Genomic DNA, 18,892 nt, shown 5'->3' on the forward strand with positions numbered 1-18,892 from the left:
TTTCTTGGAGAATTTCTTATATCTTGTTACCCAGTTTTGGAAGACCTCAGTTCCCCCAAATTCTTCCCTCATGATCTGCTGTTGGTTCCACACACCCAAAGACCCTTCAAAGTTGCATATCCCCCCCACTGTCTTCTAGCTTCAAGATGCCAATATTGCCTGGCCCAAACCTGTGGTCATCATAAAATTGAACAAAACTGAACAAAAACAATCCTGTCACTAAAGTCATGCTTTATTTTTATTTCTTAAAAATTCCAAAAATAAAAAAAAAAAAAAAACTCACTTTAGATTTATGAAAGTAGATTAGATGTATTGACAACTTAAAATACCTATGTTCTCTGCCCTTTTAAAAGTTTTGGCAAAAGTTGTTAGCATTTCATAGTTAAGAGAACCAAGGTAATCTAAAGACAGGATTATAATAACATCAGCTACTATTTGTCAAGAAAAGAAAGTAAATGTATTTTACACCTCAGTTACATTTATATCATATACATCACTTTCAGTAAAGATGATTGTTTGAACTGAACACATATTTATTCAAAATATAAGAAAACTTACTTCCCCCTGTGTGTTGGTCACCCTCTTGTCATCTATTTCTGAAAGAGAAGTAGGTACAATTTATTTGAAAGGAAATATTCCTTTTTATAATATGCACATTAACATTTTCAACAACAGATCAAAATGATTTAATAATTGCCTTATGCTTATATAATATCATCTGTGGCTTAGCCTAACAGCTGGAAGGAAATGAGAGCAATTGGAAGTGGTTTTCTTCTTAGATAATCGTCCAGTAAATGTTTTTTAAAGGGTAATAAGAAAAAGTATCCTTGCTGGAATCCCAGATTTTGCACCTTCCAGTAGTCCAGAAAAGGGATAGGGGAAATAGCTCTTGGAAGAACTGTTGGTGTCATCAACCTTATATTGGTAAGGCAACCTTTTCCCCTCATTGATTTTACTGCTGCTGCTGCCACCATCTACTGACTGGAGCCTCTGTCAATTTTCCCCAAGTTTGCCATGACCAGAACAACCTTTTCCACTCCAACTCAACACCATGACTCTAAGGAAGGCAGTACCCTTTTTCTATATGACCCTGGAGAGAACCAGTCACTGTGTAAAAACATTTAAGACAGTGCTAGGGAAACTTCTACATAGTCTGTGTAAAAAGGGTTGTGGGGGTTGGGAGGAGAGGTACAGGTGCTGTCTCTAAGATGAAGGACATTCTGAGCTGGACCTCCTTTCTTCCTCCTCACCTACAGTGATTCTACCTCTTTACTTTTGAATTGGATAACCCTTTCCTGGTGCTTGTACTCCCTGTAGTGAAATCAGTGAATGCGCTCAGCTGCTAACTAAGCTTGGTGGCTGGAGTGCACCCAGTGGTGCCACAGAAGAAAGGTGGGTGACGCACTGGATGGACTCAAACCACCAACCTCAATGGAACACAGTTCTACTCTGACACACATGGGGTTGTTGAGTCGGGGCATCATAAATTGACATTGACTAAATAGCTACTGTTTTCTGGGTTCTTATATCAGTCCAAAACTGACAGATGGAGCCCATGATCCAAAAATGTAAGGAAGAGTTCTTTAAAAAAAAGAAACAAAAAAAGCTGCCTAAAAATAATGACAGAGATATACATTTAGTGACAAGAAAAGCTGTATTATATAAGTAAAAGAAATTAAAAAACTATATGGCATTTTTACTTTATGAAAGATAGATGTATATGGAGAGATGATGGAAAGACACATATAAATGTATACAAGGATGTACACCGAACTGTTGAAGGCAGTTATCCCTGGGTGACTAGATGTTGTTGTTGGTGTTGTTATGTGCCATCGAGTCAAACCCAACTCATAGCGATCCCTCCTTGGGTTTCCGAGGTGGTATCACTACGCAAGTAGATTGCCCAACCTTTCTTCTGAGGGGTGGCTGGTGGGTTTGAACCGTCAGCATTCTGGTTAGCAGTCAGGTGCCTTAGGCACTATGCTACCAGAGCTCCCAGGGTGACTAGATAATACATTCCATTTTATCTCCATCTGAACTGTGTATTTTTCTTTTTATTTTGAACATATATTACAATTGCAATAAAAAAATCTCCATGTGAGTGTGTATGTATATAAAGATAGATACAAATCTAGACACACATATAGAGAGACAGAAAGAAAATAAAATTTATTTATAATTCAACCCTGACTAAATTTGTTATTTCATGCAGTAAGAGAGCAAAGTAGCAAGTAACTAGAATGACCAGTGTATGGAGTGATTGTATACTCTAGTCTGACATCTTGATTACTATATTTTAAAAGTCATAAGCACTTCTCATGAGTTCTACGTCTCTTTCTATGGAAGGGCAGACAGGAAATTGTTGGTTGAGGACAGCCATCACACATGTGTGATGCAATCACTGGAAGTATCTGGCTCATTATCTGGCAAACCATGAATGTACTAAACAGTGCCACACAACCAAAAACACCAAATCTACTGTCATCGGGGAGCTCTGGTAGCATAGCGCCTAAGGCATGTGGCTGCTAACCAGATGGCTGTCAGTTTAAACCCACCAGCCGCTCCTCAGAAGGAAGATGGGGCAATCTACTTTCTTAGTGATACCACCTGGGAAACCCAAGAAGGAGTCGCTTTGAGTCGGTTCCACTCCACTGCACATAACAACAACAACATTGTCATAGATTTGATTCTGACTCATAACAATCCCCATTGGGTTTCCAAGAGAGTAAATATTTACAGAAGTAGCTTGCCCCATCTTCCTTCTGTAGAGAGGCTGGTGTGCTTGAACTGCCAACCTTCTGGTTAGCAGTCAAATGCCTCAGGCACTGTGCCACCAGACCTCCTTTTTAAACAATGCCATCACCTTTCAATTAATATAAAATATGAGTACTGTAACAATGCATGTAATGTGATTCATTTGGATTGTTAAATGACAACGAAGTTTCCTGATATTTTCTTTATGCCTTAGGACTTTTCAAAAATCAACCTAGGACTTATAACCTATTGTTTTAGAGACAAAACAAGAGTCCAGTCATTCAGCTTTGCACTTTTCCTACTGTCTGACTGCAATACACGTTAAAGTCTCCCCAAGGTAACTGTTAATTACCTTAATTCAGTCCTTAATTCAGTGAAAAAAGATTTTATTATTTTTCAGTTATATTGACATAAATCAACCATGAAGATGAGGTTGAAAGAATTCAGTATTATGTTTTTATCTTGAAAGTGAGGAATGAAAATTAAATGACTTTAAAGTCAAAATGACTCAGAGAAAAATAGAAGATAAGCCAAGACTAGGTCATGGCTTTCTTGAAATCGCTGATTTAAGTACATTTCTGTTTCTCTCAATAGATGGTTTCTAATTCAGGGAGGTTAATAGCCTGAGCCTCTCAAGTACCTCACACACACACACACACACACACACACACTTACTCACTTAATCCCCAAGCTAAGGTATACATACACTGTGAAAGAACAAACAGATATGGGCACAATGTTCTTCCTAATTGTATTGGTAGACAGAACTGAATCTATTTGTATTAGGTTAAAGCTGAAGGTACAAAATACATGTACACATTCCATGCCTCTACTCTGCACAAAAACATTAAATGGAATTTATAATGTCTCCATTTTTTCTTTCCAAATTGTGACCTACGCCCAACCCTAGAAATGTTTAGAAAAGGTGGATCCCTCATGAAATATACATCTGTACCCCAAAATTTCATTTAGCTTTATCATTATACAGGAAAAAAAATCACCGTATTGGAGAAGGGTTGAGCATAAGCAGTAAACACAGGAGAGGATTATTAACTGATTCTCAAGGATTAAAAACCTTAAATTTTCTGAAAGAGGCTGTGTATTTATTCTAGCTTTATCTTATTTATATTTTCCCCCTCTCTCAAGGGGTATTTGGTCTGAAAGGAAAATTCCTGGCTTTGGGGAAAAATATGAAAGCCATCTAGCCATAATATTTTGAAGAATACTGTCATCATTAAAGATGGGATAAGAATAGAGATATTCTAAAATAGTTTGAGTATTAGTTAGAATGCTTTTGAGATATTTAAGTTCATGAAAGGAGCAGGACAAACTCAAGATCCATATGGATATGCGCATAAACTGCAAATACTCATTGTTTGAGTGCCTTAGACTATTAATGAAATTTCATCAGATTTTGGACAAACTATCAGTGATAAAAAATGAACTACATATAAAGATAAAATCTAAGGGAGAAGAAAGCAGGGAAGACCATGATCATGAATAAAGAAGTTTCTCAATTGTAACATAGTAATAACTACAAAAACAAAGAAATGTGCAGAATATAAAGTGGTAGAAAACTAAGAAAAGACTAGAATAATGTTGGGGCCAGCAGGGAGATCCTAGTCTTGGAAAACACAGTAGAGAGCACACATAATTTCTAATATGGTTCTTCCACTATTTGCCATGACCCCAGAAAGTCACTTAATCTTCCTGAACTTCATATTTGTTTGTTTGTTTTTTCCCAAATGTAAAATAGGAAAGGGAAGCATAATAATTCTTACCCCACCTTCCTCATAAGCTCATTATTTATTTTTTTTTTTTAAAAAAAAGAAAAAGCAGGAACATAACTCCCTATGCCTTAAATGTAGGCTGCTATAGTGACTTCATTCCAAAGAGTATAGATGGGAAGGTAGGAAAGGAGGGAGTAACTTTTCAGGGGACAAACCTGAGCAACACTACCTCAGCCAAGTGATCAAGGTCAGTCATAAATCACATTGATAGTATGCACCCTTAATATCGTGTGATAAAATTGTCGCTTGACCTCATAGATCCTCCTCCCCAAAACACATGATCACAGTCTAATTATGGGAAGACATCAGACAAATTCCATCAGAAGGACATTCTATATTATACCCTACCAGTACTACTCAAAATCTCAAAGTGATGAAAAACAAGGAAAGTAAGAAAATGTCACTGTCAAAAGGGGCTGAAGGAAACATGACAACTAAATGTAACTTAGTACCCTGAAACAAACAAACAAAATGGCATTAAGTAAAAATTAAACAAATATAAAACTATGGACTTAAGTCAATATAACATATTATCAGTATTGGTTCATTAATTTTAAAAAAATATACCACAGTAATGTAAGATGTTAATAATAGAAGAAACTGCCCATGGGAGGGGTTATGTAGGAAATCTATCTGCTCAATTTTTCCATAAATCTAAAATGGTCCTTTAAAAGAAAGTCAAGTTATGGATATGTACAGCATATGTTCATTGTAGCACAATTCACTGTAGCAAAGGGATGGAAACAACCTAAATGCCCAACAACGGATGAATGGATAACGAAACTATGGTACATTCACGCAATGGAATACTGTGCTACATTAAAGAATAATGAAGAATACACAAGTCATTTCACAACATGGGTGAACTTGGAGGACCTTACGCTGAGTGAAATAGATCAATTGCAGAAGGACAAATATTGTATAAGCCTGTTATTGTAAAAAGTCAAGGAAAGGTTTACTTAGGAAAGGAAACTCACTTTGTTGGTTGCCAAGGATGGGAAGGAAGGGGAAGGAAAATTTCAGACTAGCTGGGGTACACATGTTGATTTGGATGATGGGAGGGACAGTATGGGAAGACTCTGTGACCAGCATGATGACTACAGGAAAAGGAAGGACACTGAAACATGCACATAAAATACACACAAGAGAGGTAAATACTAGTATATGCAAAATACTGCATTACTACTAACACCAGACATAAGGCTACAGATAAATGCATAGATAGATGAGAAGATCAGGTGGGGGTTGGTGAACAGGAATATGCCCTAGACCAAGGGTAGATTTGTCTGAAGATAATCTTACAAATGCACTTGTGCTACAAAATTAGCTGCACACATTACAGAAGCAACAGAAAACAGAGTTGGAATACCTCTCAGAGACAACCGAACACCTTGAGAGAGAAAATCACCAGGCTTGCCAACTCAGGACCATAGCATCAGGGGACATCATACTCAATTGACACAACATAGTTTATAAAATTCTTGTTCCACAGCCTACTCCGATGAGTAGCAACTGAGGTCTTAAAAGCTTTCGAGCGGGCATCTAAGATGCAACTATTGGTCTCCTCTCATCTGAATCAAAGAAGAGTGAAGAAAATCAAAGTCATCTGGAAACAATTAGTCCAAGGATAAGGTGGACCATGAGGACCTCAGCCTTCATGACCCTGAGATCAGAAGAACTAGATGGTGCCTGGCTACCAATGCCAACCACTCAGAAAGGGATCAAAACTAGAAATCCAGGATAGAGTGGAAGGAAAAATGTGGAACAAAATTCAAACACAAAAAAATGACTAGAATTATTTGTCAGATGGAGTCTGGTGGAACCCCCAAGACTATGGCCCTGGGTTACCTTTCAGGCCTAGAAATGGGCTCACTCCCATGGATTGGCTCTCAGCTCAACAGTAGGAAGACCTGCATGCAGAACAACTACCCCAGAGAGATGCACTCACCTACTCTAGGAAGATGCACCCCTCAGACCAATGAGCCATGAGGCACCAGAGAGACAGCATTCACAAAGAGGGAAAGTGGGAAAGGCAGTAGTGCATAGTTAAGAAGGGCACATGGAGGGAGGTAGTCAGGGACAGGAAGGGAGGAGAGTTTGTTATGAATGGGGATGGTACTCAGCGAGTGAAATCAAATGTGCACAAAATGTTGAATGTAAAACAAATTTGTTTTATAAATTTGCACCCAAAACACAATAAAATTCAAAACAGAAAACAAAAAAAAAAGCCAAGTTAAAAAGAAATAAAAATACACTAAAAAACTGAGCATCTCTGTATGAATATGTGTTTATTATTTCTATCAGGAGTCTGTGTGATTTAAAGGACACCAGAGAATCATTTATAGCAAATAGATAATGTAATTGAAATCAAGATTATGACCAAAAATATAATTTTTAAAAAATGTTATGTGGGGTCAATTGAAGTCCAAGTGATATTGTTAAAAGTTGATGTAAAGAAGGATGTATTAGTGGGAAAAATGAGGAACTAAACAATTTCCAAAAAAGCCTAATGATAATGAGAACTCTTTACTTTGGTTTGTTTACCAGTTGAATGTGGAGGAAGAACAAAGCATGAAAGAGAGTAGTAATAATTCCCGTTTGATTATATGTATCCCTTGGTTAGCTCTTCTCCCCTCATAGCCAGTGCTCCCATCCCTCAATGTTCTACACAAAGGCAGCTCCTTTGGGAAATCTTTAATTCAAACTTTTCCTCCTCCTAACTGGAAGTCATCTCCAGCATCTCTGAACACCCACAACATTTTCTCTATACCTGTTTCTTAGTACTCATTACTCTATACTCTTTATTACAGGGATTAATGCTTTATTTCCCTGGCTAACCTGTAAAAGAGTAGGGAATAGCCTCCATATTTTTCTCTTCACAGCTCTCTTATCACAATAGCATTGTAAACACATAATCACCTTTTGTCAAATAAACATATCTCAATACCTTCTGTTCTATAAAAACAAAGTATGTGTTTGCTACTTCTCTGTATCCCAAAATATAATAGTAGGATAGTTACTTGCTCATAATAGATACTTGTGTTTGATTTGCAAACTCATTTAAGGCAGAGACTCTAACATTTATTTCTGTACTTCACTGTACTCGGTCTAAGATGATCCTGCAGGCACTCAAAGTCTTGCAAATATTGCCTTAAAGAAAACGTTAGAGGAAAAACAATACTATATGCTTTTCTCTGTTTATTTTTAGAGAGTGGAACAATATCTTAGTCAAGGAAAGTATATCATAAGGAAACTTAAAAAATAAGTGAAAAGTCAAATTTGATATATTCTTTTATAGAAATCAGACTCAGACAATAACTGAAACCATGGGAATGAATGATATTTATAGGATAGTGACTGCTAAAGACCCATACATAGAATGGTTCGCTCAGGAAAAACCCAATTGCTTAGAATGAAATTAAAAAAATATAGACTTTTGATGAGTTTTGATTAGAGAGTCACTAGAGTCTTTATTTTGGATAGCTATTTTTGAAATATGAGGACAAGTCAGTTTAAAAGAAATTGGAGAACTTTCATTAAAAATTGTTTGTTGTGAGTTCATGCTTTGAAGACTCCTCTGCTCAAAAGTAATTGCAATGACAGATAAAATATACAAAGAGATGAATAAAATGATCCACCACAGTCTAAAATGAATCAAACATGCCTGTGGACTGTAAGTATTAAGGAAAGAAAAATACAATAAGCAGGGGAGAAAGAGTGTGTCTGGAAGACATTAGATCTAGATGCAGGCAGAGGCAACTGAGAGCTCTAATCCCTGGGTAAAGAGAATGACTCCATGTGAGACAAGGTACAGAAGCCAGGCTGATTCTCTGGAACCAGAATTAAGACTTTCTCACCTATGAATGTATGCTGAGAAAAGACATTGATCTGTGTATCCAAGGGGCTTGGATAAAGCAGAAGCTAGCTCTGACTGCATCTGTTTTATTTCTAATACCACCATGGAACAGCAGTCCTGAAGTCCAAATTAAGACCTGATCTCAGATTTAAAAACTATAGGAGTTAATGGCGAAAAACACAAGAACATTAACAGCGGGGGAAAAAAAAAACAAACTCCCATTCACATTGAAAATTAAGATTACAGAACAAGAGGGAAAGAAACACTTAAGAAGAATTGTCTAGAAAACAATTGGAAGATGAATTCCCTCCAGAAAAAATGAAAACATTACAGCAATTAGGAAATGTCTTTAATTGAGTGTATTCAGAATCCATGAAGGGATAAAATTAGAAAGTATAGCCATTTTTCAGAAATCAAGAAATGTTGAAACAAAGATAGGTAAAGCTGAAACAAAAACAAGTGGATATAAAAAGAAACAAATAGAAATACAAAATACAGTCATAGAAATAAAATAATAAAGGTGAAAAACTCTAGACTAAGTACAGCAAAACCTTGAACATTATACATGAACAAAGATAAGAATCGTCTGAGGGGGAGAGCAGTCAGACCAAGTAGGGACTTCAGGAATGAGGAACAGTGTGGAAATTAGCTCTTTGGAACTTCCCCCCCCTCATACACTGTGGGTGCTAGAGAAGCTGGCAACCCACAAACATTAATAGGGACAAACAAACAAATTTAAAAAGCAGTGTGATAGATTGTTTGCTTGACTTTTCTTCCTTGTAGCATTTGCCCTAAAAACCATGATTTAGTCTGTTAGTTGCCAAGGGTCTTTGTTGGAATAATAGACTAAGAAATGAGACTTTCATTACTAATATCACTACTGAAGTGAAGGGTCAGGAATGAACACTGGAATGTCTCCTTTGAAATATTCCTTCCATCCACACTGAGGTCCGAACTGGATTTTTTGTAGATATAAAAACAATAATCTGTGCACTATGCTTTAAGCCTCTTTACGGATATACTTGAGATTGTTATCCACTTCTTTCATGCTCTAATTGGACATATTAAAGGGAGCTGGTAGCATAGTGCCTAAAGCACTTGACTGCTAACCAGAAGGCTGGCAGTTCAAACCCACCAGCCACTCCTAGGAAGGAAGATGGGGCAATCTACTTCTGTAGTGATACTGCCTCGGAAACCCAAGGAGGGATCGCTATGTGTCGAGTCCAACTCAATGGCACATAACAACAACAACAACAAAGCTGACTTTGGGAAATTGTTGTAAAGGCAAGTGAAAAAAAAAAATTAAATTTAGGAAATTTTTGTTATGGAACAACTACATTCTGGTTGACCAATTCCCCAAGCTCCACCAAACTCCCAGCTTCTGTAGGTTCAGTTCCTATAATAAATTATTTATGTCACATTAACAGAAACCTGAGTGAAAATTGTTTCAAAGATTCTTGATTGTCTGACAAATATTTTTAAAATTATTTGTGGAAGTAAGCATTCAATCTGTTAATTTATAGCACTTTCTATGATTTTTTTATGGTTTTATTAGTAATTGGAAAAACCATTGCCTTCATCTTAGAAATAAGCGATCTATGATCTACAATAGTGCCTGTGCTGAGCCATCCTTCTCAAGGCAATGGCTATAGTTACAGGGGTGACTGACACTTTCATACTTAAACAGTAATTATTCAAAGCCATGTCATAAAACCAGTCCCAGGAAAGAGATCAGAGTAATTTCCTGAATTACCTTGACCTCTGAATGGAAAACAAGAAAAGTTAAAATTTTCATTTATATTGCTAACATTTTTCTTAGATACAGTGTCTTTAATACCATTTAACTTCTATAAATATATTACTTAAAAATCAATGTCCAGTTAATGCTTCATGTTTTCAAAGATATAAGAGAAACATTACTATGAATCTTTGTATTATCACATTTAAAGATAACTTTTATAAGGTTAACCATCAATCTCTACTAATTTTAAAATATTTTATATACATTTTTACATTCAAAATCAAATGGTTTAAAATACTCAGCATGTGAGAATAAAGATGCAGAAGCTAGTATTCAGCCATCACAATTCACTTCTAAGTGCTAGTCAAGTTTTTTATTAAAAATATTTCCAAGTGTATTCTAAGGCACTGAGACTCATCTAGTGTAACTGTCAGAATTCCACATGCTTTCACACTAAAGTTAGAATTGAAAAATAGAGGCTATGTAAGTTCGCAAAACATGGTGACAAAATAATTTCTTGAGTAGTTTTTTCTTTTTTTTAATGTCCAACACTGGAAATATTATCACTAGTGTGGAGGTAATTACATTTCATTACCAAGAGAAACCATGGCAAACCCTTGTGAACATTGTCACTTCCCTGCTGCCATTTAAGTATCACTACAGGCTGACTCTTTGCCTCTTTACTCCAATTAATCTAGTATTGACAAGAAGATACACACATCGCAGTTTCACAGATAATTACATAAGCCAGCACCTGAATTATTGACCCTTTCTTCAAGAGGCACTAATGACACATATAAACAGAAATTAAAAAAAAAAAACTCAAAAAAATGATTCCCAATCATGAATATACTTCCCCATTTCTTTTTCTGTCCTGTTAAACTAGGATTAACATAAAATGCTGTGTTCTTCCCCATCACTTTCCTCAGTAAAATCCAATGTATTTAAGCAAGCATGGATTATTTTCACATCCCATTTGTGTGTTTTGCTGGATTATGAAAGATTTAGCTTTTGTGGTTTTGTTTTTGTTTGAAAGCAGAAATGTAATCCCACTCTACGGGAAGCCTCTTTGAAACATTCAAAGAGAACATTTGACTCCCTTCTTTTTAAAGTTAGTGACGAGAAAATGTCTGACTGCTATAATACAACCTGGTTGAATTATTGCAGTCAAATATGTTCTGAGGACTTACATTGGAAATGTGTGCAAGGCATACCAAAATGATAAAGTAGAAAAAGTATTCTGCTTTTAAATATTTTTCCTTTGAAATTTCCTCTCAACTTTTTAGGTTGTACATACTCTGTTATAAAAGTATGTTGTTGTCAAGTGCCATCAAGGTCATTTTCGACTTACAGTAACCCCCACGTGACCGAGTAGAACTACCCCATGGGATTTCCTACGCAGCAATCTTTACGTTAGCCCATCACCACGACCTTTACCCACAGAGCTGCTGGGTGGGTTCAAACCACCAACCCTTCAGTTAGAGCCAAGCTCTTAATCATTGTGCCATCAAGTGTCCTCATTACAAAAGATTAAAGACAGGTAGTCCCAGATTTATGATGTATTTGAGTTTCCAACTACCAAAAACAAAACAAAAAAAAGATCAGATTTATGAAAATAATGACAATAAAAGTTAATAATAATGAAAACTGAAAAAAAAATTGACATATTAGACTTACTTCAGAACCGACTTACAATGGAGTAGTTGTCAGAATGGAACTCTATCGTTAGTCAGGGACAAACCTATACTGGTTTGTGTATGACAGGTGAAAAGGTATGATTCAGGGAGACAAGATTGAGGTTTAAATTAGGCAAGGGTATGGAAGACTCAAATATTTAAGCAAGGCTGTGGGAGCAATACACAACTTCTTGCCAGAGTGTGACACTATGATCAGAAATTCATATAAGGGTGACATCTGAGTTGGCAGTTCCAAGATGCTGTTCAGAATTAATACATGAACAGATTGCAACTGCAGAGGCTTACAGGCTGGGGGATGGATTTTAGAGGCAACAATTTTGTATCTAAAATTCCAAACTGGAGCCAGGTCAGCAGGTGGAGTGGAGTTCTGAGAGATAATTAAGGTCTGAGGACCACCATTAGGATTTCAAATAGAGTGAAAGCTGGAAGGATTGTATAAATGTTTGGTGAAGAGCAAAATCAGTGGCATCACTGGGGGTGGGTGGGGTGGTTGGGCTGACCACACCACCTGACACTGTCAGAGGGGGATAACACAAAAATGACCCAGGGTGGTAGAGGTGGCTGTGGTGGTAGCAGCAGGCAAGGCATTGGCACGTGGGCTAATGTCGCATGGGGAGGGGTCACTAAGGCAATGACCTCACTAGAGCTGGTGTCTCTCCTCACTCAGTACGGTATCTCATCATTCCCCTTCCCCTGTCACCTGCCAGGCAGCGTACAGGCAGGTGGGCTGTGGCACCCACTATTGGGTGGAGAGGATGGTCTCTGCCACAATGAGAGAGGTGAGGTGTTATGGGAAGCCATGGGTTGTGACCAGGAGAAGCAGGGATGTGCAGCCCTGCGTGGGCCCTGCCCAGGATTGGGCAGGGTGCTTTGCCCCTAGGGAGAGTTTGCCGTGGGTTGTGATGCCATAAGTTACGGCACTGGATGACATCAATCCTAGTCACACCACTAGGGAAGATCAACACTCATGAAACCAGGCACTAAGACCAGAGACACAACCACTGAGAGTCTGGGTAGTGAAAAAAGAGCAGAAACTAAAAGATTGAGTAGAAATTACAGAGGATATTTACAGCGCTAGGAAAGTAAACAAACAAACAAGCAAAAAAAAAAAAAAAATGTTGAGGTTCTGCTAGGGAGTAGTATAAACTAGTTCACAGCAGGCCAATGATACCGCTTCTCAGAACTAAAAAAGGAAGACAAATTACAAAACGCATCAAGAACTTCAGAAGCAAAGAAAACAACAGAGAGAAGCCATTTCAGAATGAGACACTGAGAATTTATATATTGCCCCTGGCTGAGGGCCGCTGCAGGGGAACAGACAAACTAATAGAGGTTTTGGCAATTGTATGAGGCTAGAATTACAGAACTGAAAACTTGTGGGGCTTCAAATATATAGCTTGTCTCCCACTGAAGATAATTATGAGATTCTGAAGCAACAAAGGGTAGGAAATTTAAAAAAACAAACAAACAAACAAACAAAAAAACCTCAATGTTGTCCAGTGGATTAGACTCATAGTGACCCCTCCTTGGGTTTCTGAGGTGGTATCACTACGGAAGAAGATTGCCCAATCTTCCTTCCAAGGAGTGGCTGGTGGGTTTGAACCACCAGCCTTCTGGTTAGCAGTCAAATGCTTTAGGCACTACACCACCAGAAGTCCTAACACACTGTAGGTGAGTAATTAATCTGAAAACCTCTTAATAGAAGAACAAAAATTCCAAAGAGAGGAAGGCCTACACGCTATTAAATAGAAATCCTGACAAAGAGGCAAAACACATGTAGTCTGAATCTTACCAAAACTTAGATCTGGCTTCTCCTAGCATAGTCCAAGATTAGATTATCAGCCCTCTACTATATTTGGCTAGAAGAGGAAAAAGCAAATCTTTTAAACACATTTTTTTTTTAATTTAAATTCTTGGAGCTTCTAAAATTTATCAAACACTAATTTCCAGACTTCAATAACAAATTATTCTTGATATTGTTGCTGTTAGGCACCATCAAGTCACTTCTGACTCCTAGCAACCTCCATGGGTTCACAGTAGAGCAGCTCCAAGGGATTTTCAAGACTGTGACCTTTTGGAAGCAGATCACCAGACTGTCTTACCTGATGCCCCTGGGTGGATTCAAACTGCTAACCTTTTGGCTAGTAGCTGAGTACTTGATTATTTGTGCCACCCAGGGACTCCTGAATAATTACTAGACACAAAATGACAGGACTAGTAACCAAGAAAAAAAGGAGAAAATACATTGAAGAAAAATAGAGGGGGACATAAACAAAATAGATTTTAAAAATAATTTTAACAGAGCAGTAGAATCTATGAAAAGAAATGAACTTAAACAGATAACATATGACTTCAAAAACTCAATGAATGGCTTCAGAGTCACATTACAACTATTAAAAGATATAGTGAACTAGAAGACAGTTCTGTAGAAATATCCAGACTGAAGTAGGCAGAGGAAAAAAAAAATAAATTAATGAAGAAAAAAGAAACAAACAGAAAATAAGACGTTTGAGACATAGTCAAAAAATGTAACATAAAGGTCATTAGAGTTCCAAAGCAGAAGAGGCAGACAAGGGCAGGAACTTTGAAGAATCATAGCCAGGAATTAAAAAAAAAAAAAAAAATTAAGATGTTTAACAAACTTCAAGCAAGGGAAAAGAAGATAATCACACATAGGCATATTATAGTAAAACGAATGAAGGTCAAAGACAGAAGAGAAAAATTAAAAACAGCCAATAAATACATTATTATTAAAGAAGTAACTAAATGGATAAAATCTTTTCATCAAGAACAATTGAACCCAAAAGGCAGTGGAATAAGATTTAAAGTACTGCAAAAAATAATAACCAATCTAGAATTCTATAGTTAGTGAAATTATCCTTCACAAATAAAGGTGAAATATCAACTCATGCCTCCTCTAAAACAAGTTTTTGTTTTTGTTTTTTACCCCTCCCTATATATTGATGATGAAAGGTCATTAAAAAGACAGGAAAGGAAAAAAAGACCAAAATCAATGTCAGAAGAGACTCTGAAACTTGCTCTTGGATGGAGAGGAGCTAAAGCAAATGAAGAAATGATAAAAGAGCTGAACAGAAGATTTCAAAGAGCAGCTTGAGAAGAAAAAGCCAATCACTGTAATGAAATGTGCAAAGACCCAGAGTTAGAAAACCAGAAGGGAACATGATCAGCATTTCTCAAGCTGATAGAACTGAATTAAAAATTCAAGCCTAAAAAAAAAAAAACAAAAAACTTCAAGCCTCCAGTTGCAATTTTGAAAGATTCTATGGGAAAAATTCCATGGTATTTTCGATCACTTCATATGCACGTGAGAGCTGGACAATGAATAAGGAAGACTGAACAAGAGTCAATGCTTTTGAGTTGTAGTATTGATGAAGAATTCTGAAAGTACCATGGACTGCTAAAAGAATTAACAGATCTGTCCTGGAGGAAGTGCAGCTGGGATGCTCCTTGGAAGCGGGAATGGCCAGACTTGGTCTCCCCTACTTTGGTCATGTTGTCAGAAGGGACCATTCTCTGGAGAAGGATGTCATGTATGGTTAAAGTAGAGGGTCAGCGAAAAAGGGGAAAGGCCTCAACAAGATGGGTTGACACAGTGGCTGCAGTGATGGCCTCGGGTCTAGCAAGGATCGTCAGGCTGGCACAGGGCCGGACAGTGTTTCATTCTGCTGTACACAGGGTCGTTATGAGTCAGAGATGACTTGTTGGCACCCAACAACAATAACAACAACATGGGCAAAATATTGAATGATGCAGGAAACATCAAAAGAAGATGTAAGGAATACAGAGTCACTGTACCAAAAAGAATTGGCGGAAGAGTCATCCATTTCAGGAGGTGGCATATGATCAAGAACCAATGGTATTGAAGGAAGAAGTCAAAGCTGCACTGAAGGAATTGGTGAAAAACAAGGCTCTAGGAATTGACGGACTACCCATTGAGATGTTTCAACAAATGGATGCTTCACTGGAAGTACTTACTCGTCTATGCCAAGAAATTTGGAAGACAGCTACCTGGCCAAGTGACTGGAAGAAATCTATATTTGTACCCATTCCAAAGAAAGGTACTCTTTCTTTGTGAAAATTATTGAACAGTATCATTAATATCACATGCAAGTAAAATCTCACTGAAGATAATTCAAAAACGGGTGCAGCAATATATTGACATGGGACATCTAGAAATGCAAGTTGGATTCAGAAGAGGACATGAAATGAAGGATATCATTGCTGATGTCAGATGGGTCTTGGCTGAAAGCAAAGAATACCAGAAAGATTTTTATTTGTGTTTTATTGACTATGCAAAGGCATTTGACTGTGTGGATCACAACAATTTATGGGTAACATGAGAAGAATGGGAATTTCAGAACACTTAATTGTGCTCATGAGGAACCTGTACATAGACCAGGTGGCTGTCATTTGAACAGAACAAGGGGATACTGTATGGTTTAAAATCAGGAAGGGAGTGTGTCAGCATTGTATACTTTCACCGTACTTATTCAATCTGTATGCTGAGCAAATAATGCCAGAAACTGGATTACATGAAGAAAAATAAAATATCAGGATTGGAGGAAGAGTCATTAACAACCTGCGATATGCACATGACAAAACTTTGCTTGCTGAAGTACAGATGATTGAAGCACTTACTGATGAAGATTAAAGACTATAGTCTGCAGTATGGATTACACCTCAGTATAGAGAAAACGAAAATCCTCACAACTGGACCAATAAGCAGTATCACAATAAATGGAGAGAAGATGGAAGTTGACAAAGATTTCATATTACTTGGTTCTACAATCAACACCAATGGAAGCAGCAGTCAAGAAATCCGATGATGTATTGCACTGGGCAAATCTGCTGCAAAAGACCTCTTTAAAGTGCTTAAGAGCAAAGGTGTCTCTTTGAAGACTAAGGTGTGCCTAACTCAAGCCATGCTGTTTTTAGTCATCTCATATGCATGTGAAAGCTGCATGATGAATAAGGAAGACCTAAGAAGAGTTGATGCTTTTGAGTTGTGCTGTTGGCAAGGAATACAGAAAGTACTATACACTTCCAGAAGAACGAACAAATCTGTCTTGGAGGAAGTGCAACTGGAATGCTCCTTGGAAGTGAGTATAGCCCTACTTCAGTCATGTTCTTAGAAGGGACCACTCCCTGGAGAAGAATATCATACTTAGTAAAATGGAGGGTCAGCAAAAGATGGGGAGGCCCGCAATGAGATGGATTGCAACAATGGTCTCAGGTTTAGCAAGGATCGTGAGGCTGGTGCAGGGTTAGGCAGTGTTTTGTTCTGTTGTACATAAGATTGCTAAGAGTCAGAGCTGACTCAACGGCACCTAACAACAAGTATTTCTTTAAATCAAAACTGAATTAGTAAGGCTTCTTGTCTAACTTCTGATTTTAAATATTGACTTATGTCTCTTCTAAGACCTGTGTTCCTTATATTTCATTTTTGGATCAAAACTGAATTTGTAAGTTTCCTTATCTAATTTTCTAATTTTAAAATACAGTTGTTAGTCTTTTCTTTTCTTTTTTTTCCTTTCTTTCTTTCTTTTTTTTTTTTTTTAATTGTGATTTGGGTGAAATTTTACAGAGCAAATTCACTTTCCATATAGCAGTTCACATACACCTTGTCTCATGACATTGACTACAATTTACCACAATGCAACAGCTCCCCTCCCACTTCCTCTTCCTCCCAAAAGTTACCTCTTCCCTGTGTCCATCCCTCCATGCACTCCTGCCCCCTGAGCTGTCTCCCTGTGCATAAGCAGCCCTTCTTTCTCCCATCATTGTTCTCTCCAAGGAGTGTATCTACCTCAGGTACATGTTCAACTCATATGCCTGTCTTTCGTTTGGCTGGAAGCCATAGGTGTGGGTTCAATTCCAGATCTGAAGGGCAGCTAGGGGCCATAGTCTCAGTGGTTCCATCAGGCTCTTATCAGACCAGCAAATATGGTCCCCCTTTTTTTTTTTTTTCAAATGATTTTGAGTTTTGTTCCACACTGTTCTCCTTCTCTATCCAGGATCTACTACATAGATCTCCTTCCAAGCAGTTGGTAGTGGTAGCCAGGCACCATCTAGTTCTTCTGGTCTCATAGTCATATAGGCTGTGGATCGCATGGTGTACCAGTCACTATGACTAATTGATTCCATGAATCTTTGGTTTTCTTCATTCTTCTTTGCTCTGGACGAGGAGAGACCCATCATTGCATCTAGATGGCTGCTTGCAAGCTATTTTTTTTTTAATGTATTTTATTGAAATATAATTTATGTACAATGAAATACACAAAACTAAAGTGTCATGGGTCAATGCATTTTTGTTTTGTTTTGTTTTGTTTTGCAGTGGTCCCTCCCTTCTGCTCCCACCCCTGGCAACCAACAAAGAAAGTTTCCCTCTATATATAAACCTTTCCTTGAACCTCCACAACAACGAACTAATACTATATTTGTCCTTCTGTGATTGACTTACGTCACTCAGCATGATGTCCTCTAAGTTCATCCATATTATGCAGTGTTTTGCAGACTCTACCTTATTCTTTAGTGCTGCATAGCATTCCATTATGTGTATGTACCATAGTTTGGTCATCTACTCTTCCACTATAAATCTTAGCGATAAGTCCCTTGCCAGATAAGTAATTATTGGCAAATATGAATTTGTTGCTGTCATTTTTGTTATGTCCTTTTTCATGGTGTCAATTTCTTTGTTCCATATAATTTTCTATGCTGAGCTTATTTTGTTTATGAATCATGTTATTACTTCTTTCATTGCTATTGTTTTAGTATTTGCTGAATATTTATGCTGGTCCTCTTTTTTGATGTGAAGATTTATCATTTTTCCTTGAGGTTACCCTGTGATTTATAGTTTTCTTCCCAAGTTTAGAACAGTCCATATTATCTTGTAGTTGTCTTGACTTCCCTACTATCTAGAACTTCTGTAACAACACAGTTTTTTTCCCTTTTTGGTTTGTAGTTGTCCTCATTTGTCAATTGATGTCTCTGGTTCCCTGTTTACAATCTTGTAGGCTTATTTACTTTGGATACT

At 37.4% G+C, this 18,892-nt stretch overlaps 1 protein-coding gene across 1 annotated transcript in view; it reads right to left on the reverse strand.

Moving 5' to 3' along the window:
* Positions 1 to 18,892, reverse strand: part of PPP1R1C (protein phosphatase 1 regulatory inhibitor subunit 1C) — a 187,534-nt gene that overhangs the window by 82,612 nt on the left and 86,030 nt on the right. The window contains exon 3 of the mRNA XM_042781042.1: positions 559 to 596. Coding sequence (XP_042636976.1) covers positions 559 to 596 — 38 coding nt within the window. The remainder of the gene's footprint in view (positions 1 to 558; positions 597 to 18,892) is intronic.

Source organism: Orycteropus afer, unplaced genomic scaffold (genome assembly GCF_000298275.1).
Source record: "Orycteropus afer afer isolate SDZICR_OR568_19922 unplaced genomic scaffold, OryAfe1.0 scaffold00001, whole genome shotgun sequence".
In the NCBI taxonomy this organism is placed as follows: Eukaryota; Metazoa; Chordata; class Mammalia; order Tubulidentata; family Orycteropodidae; genus Orycteropus; species Orycteropus afer.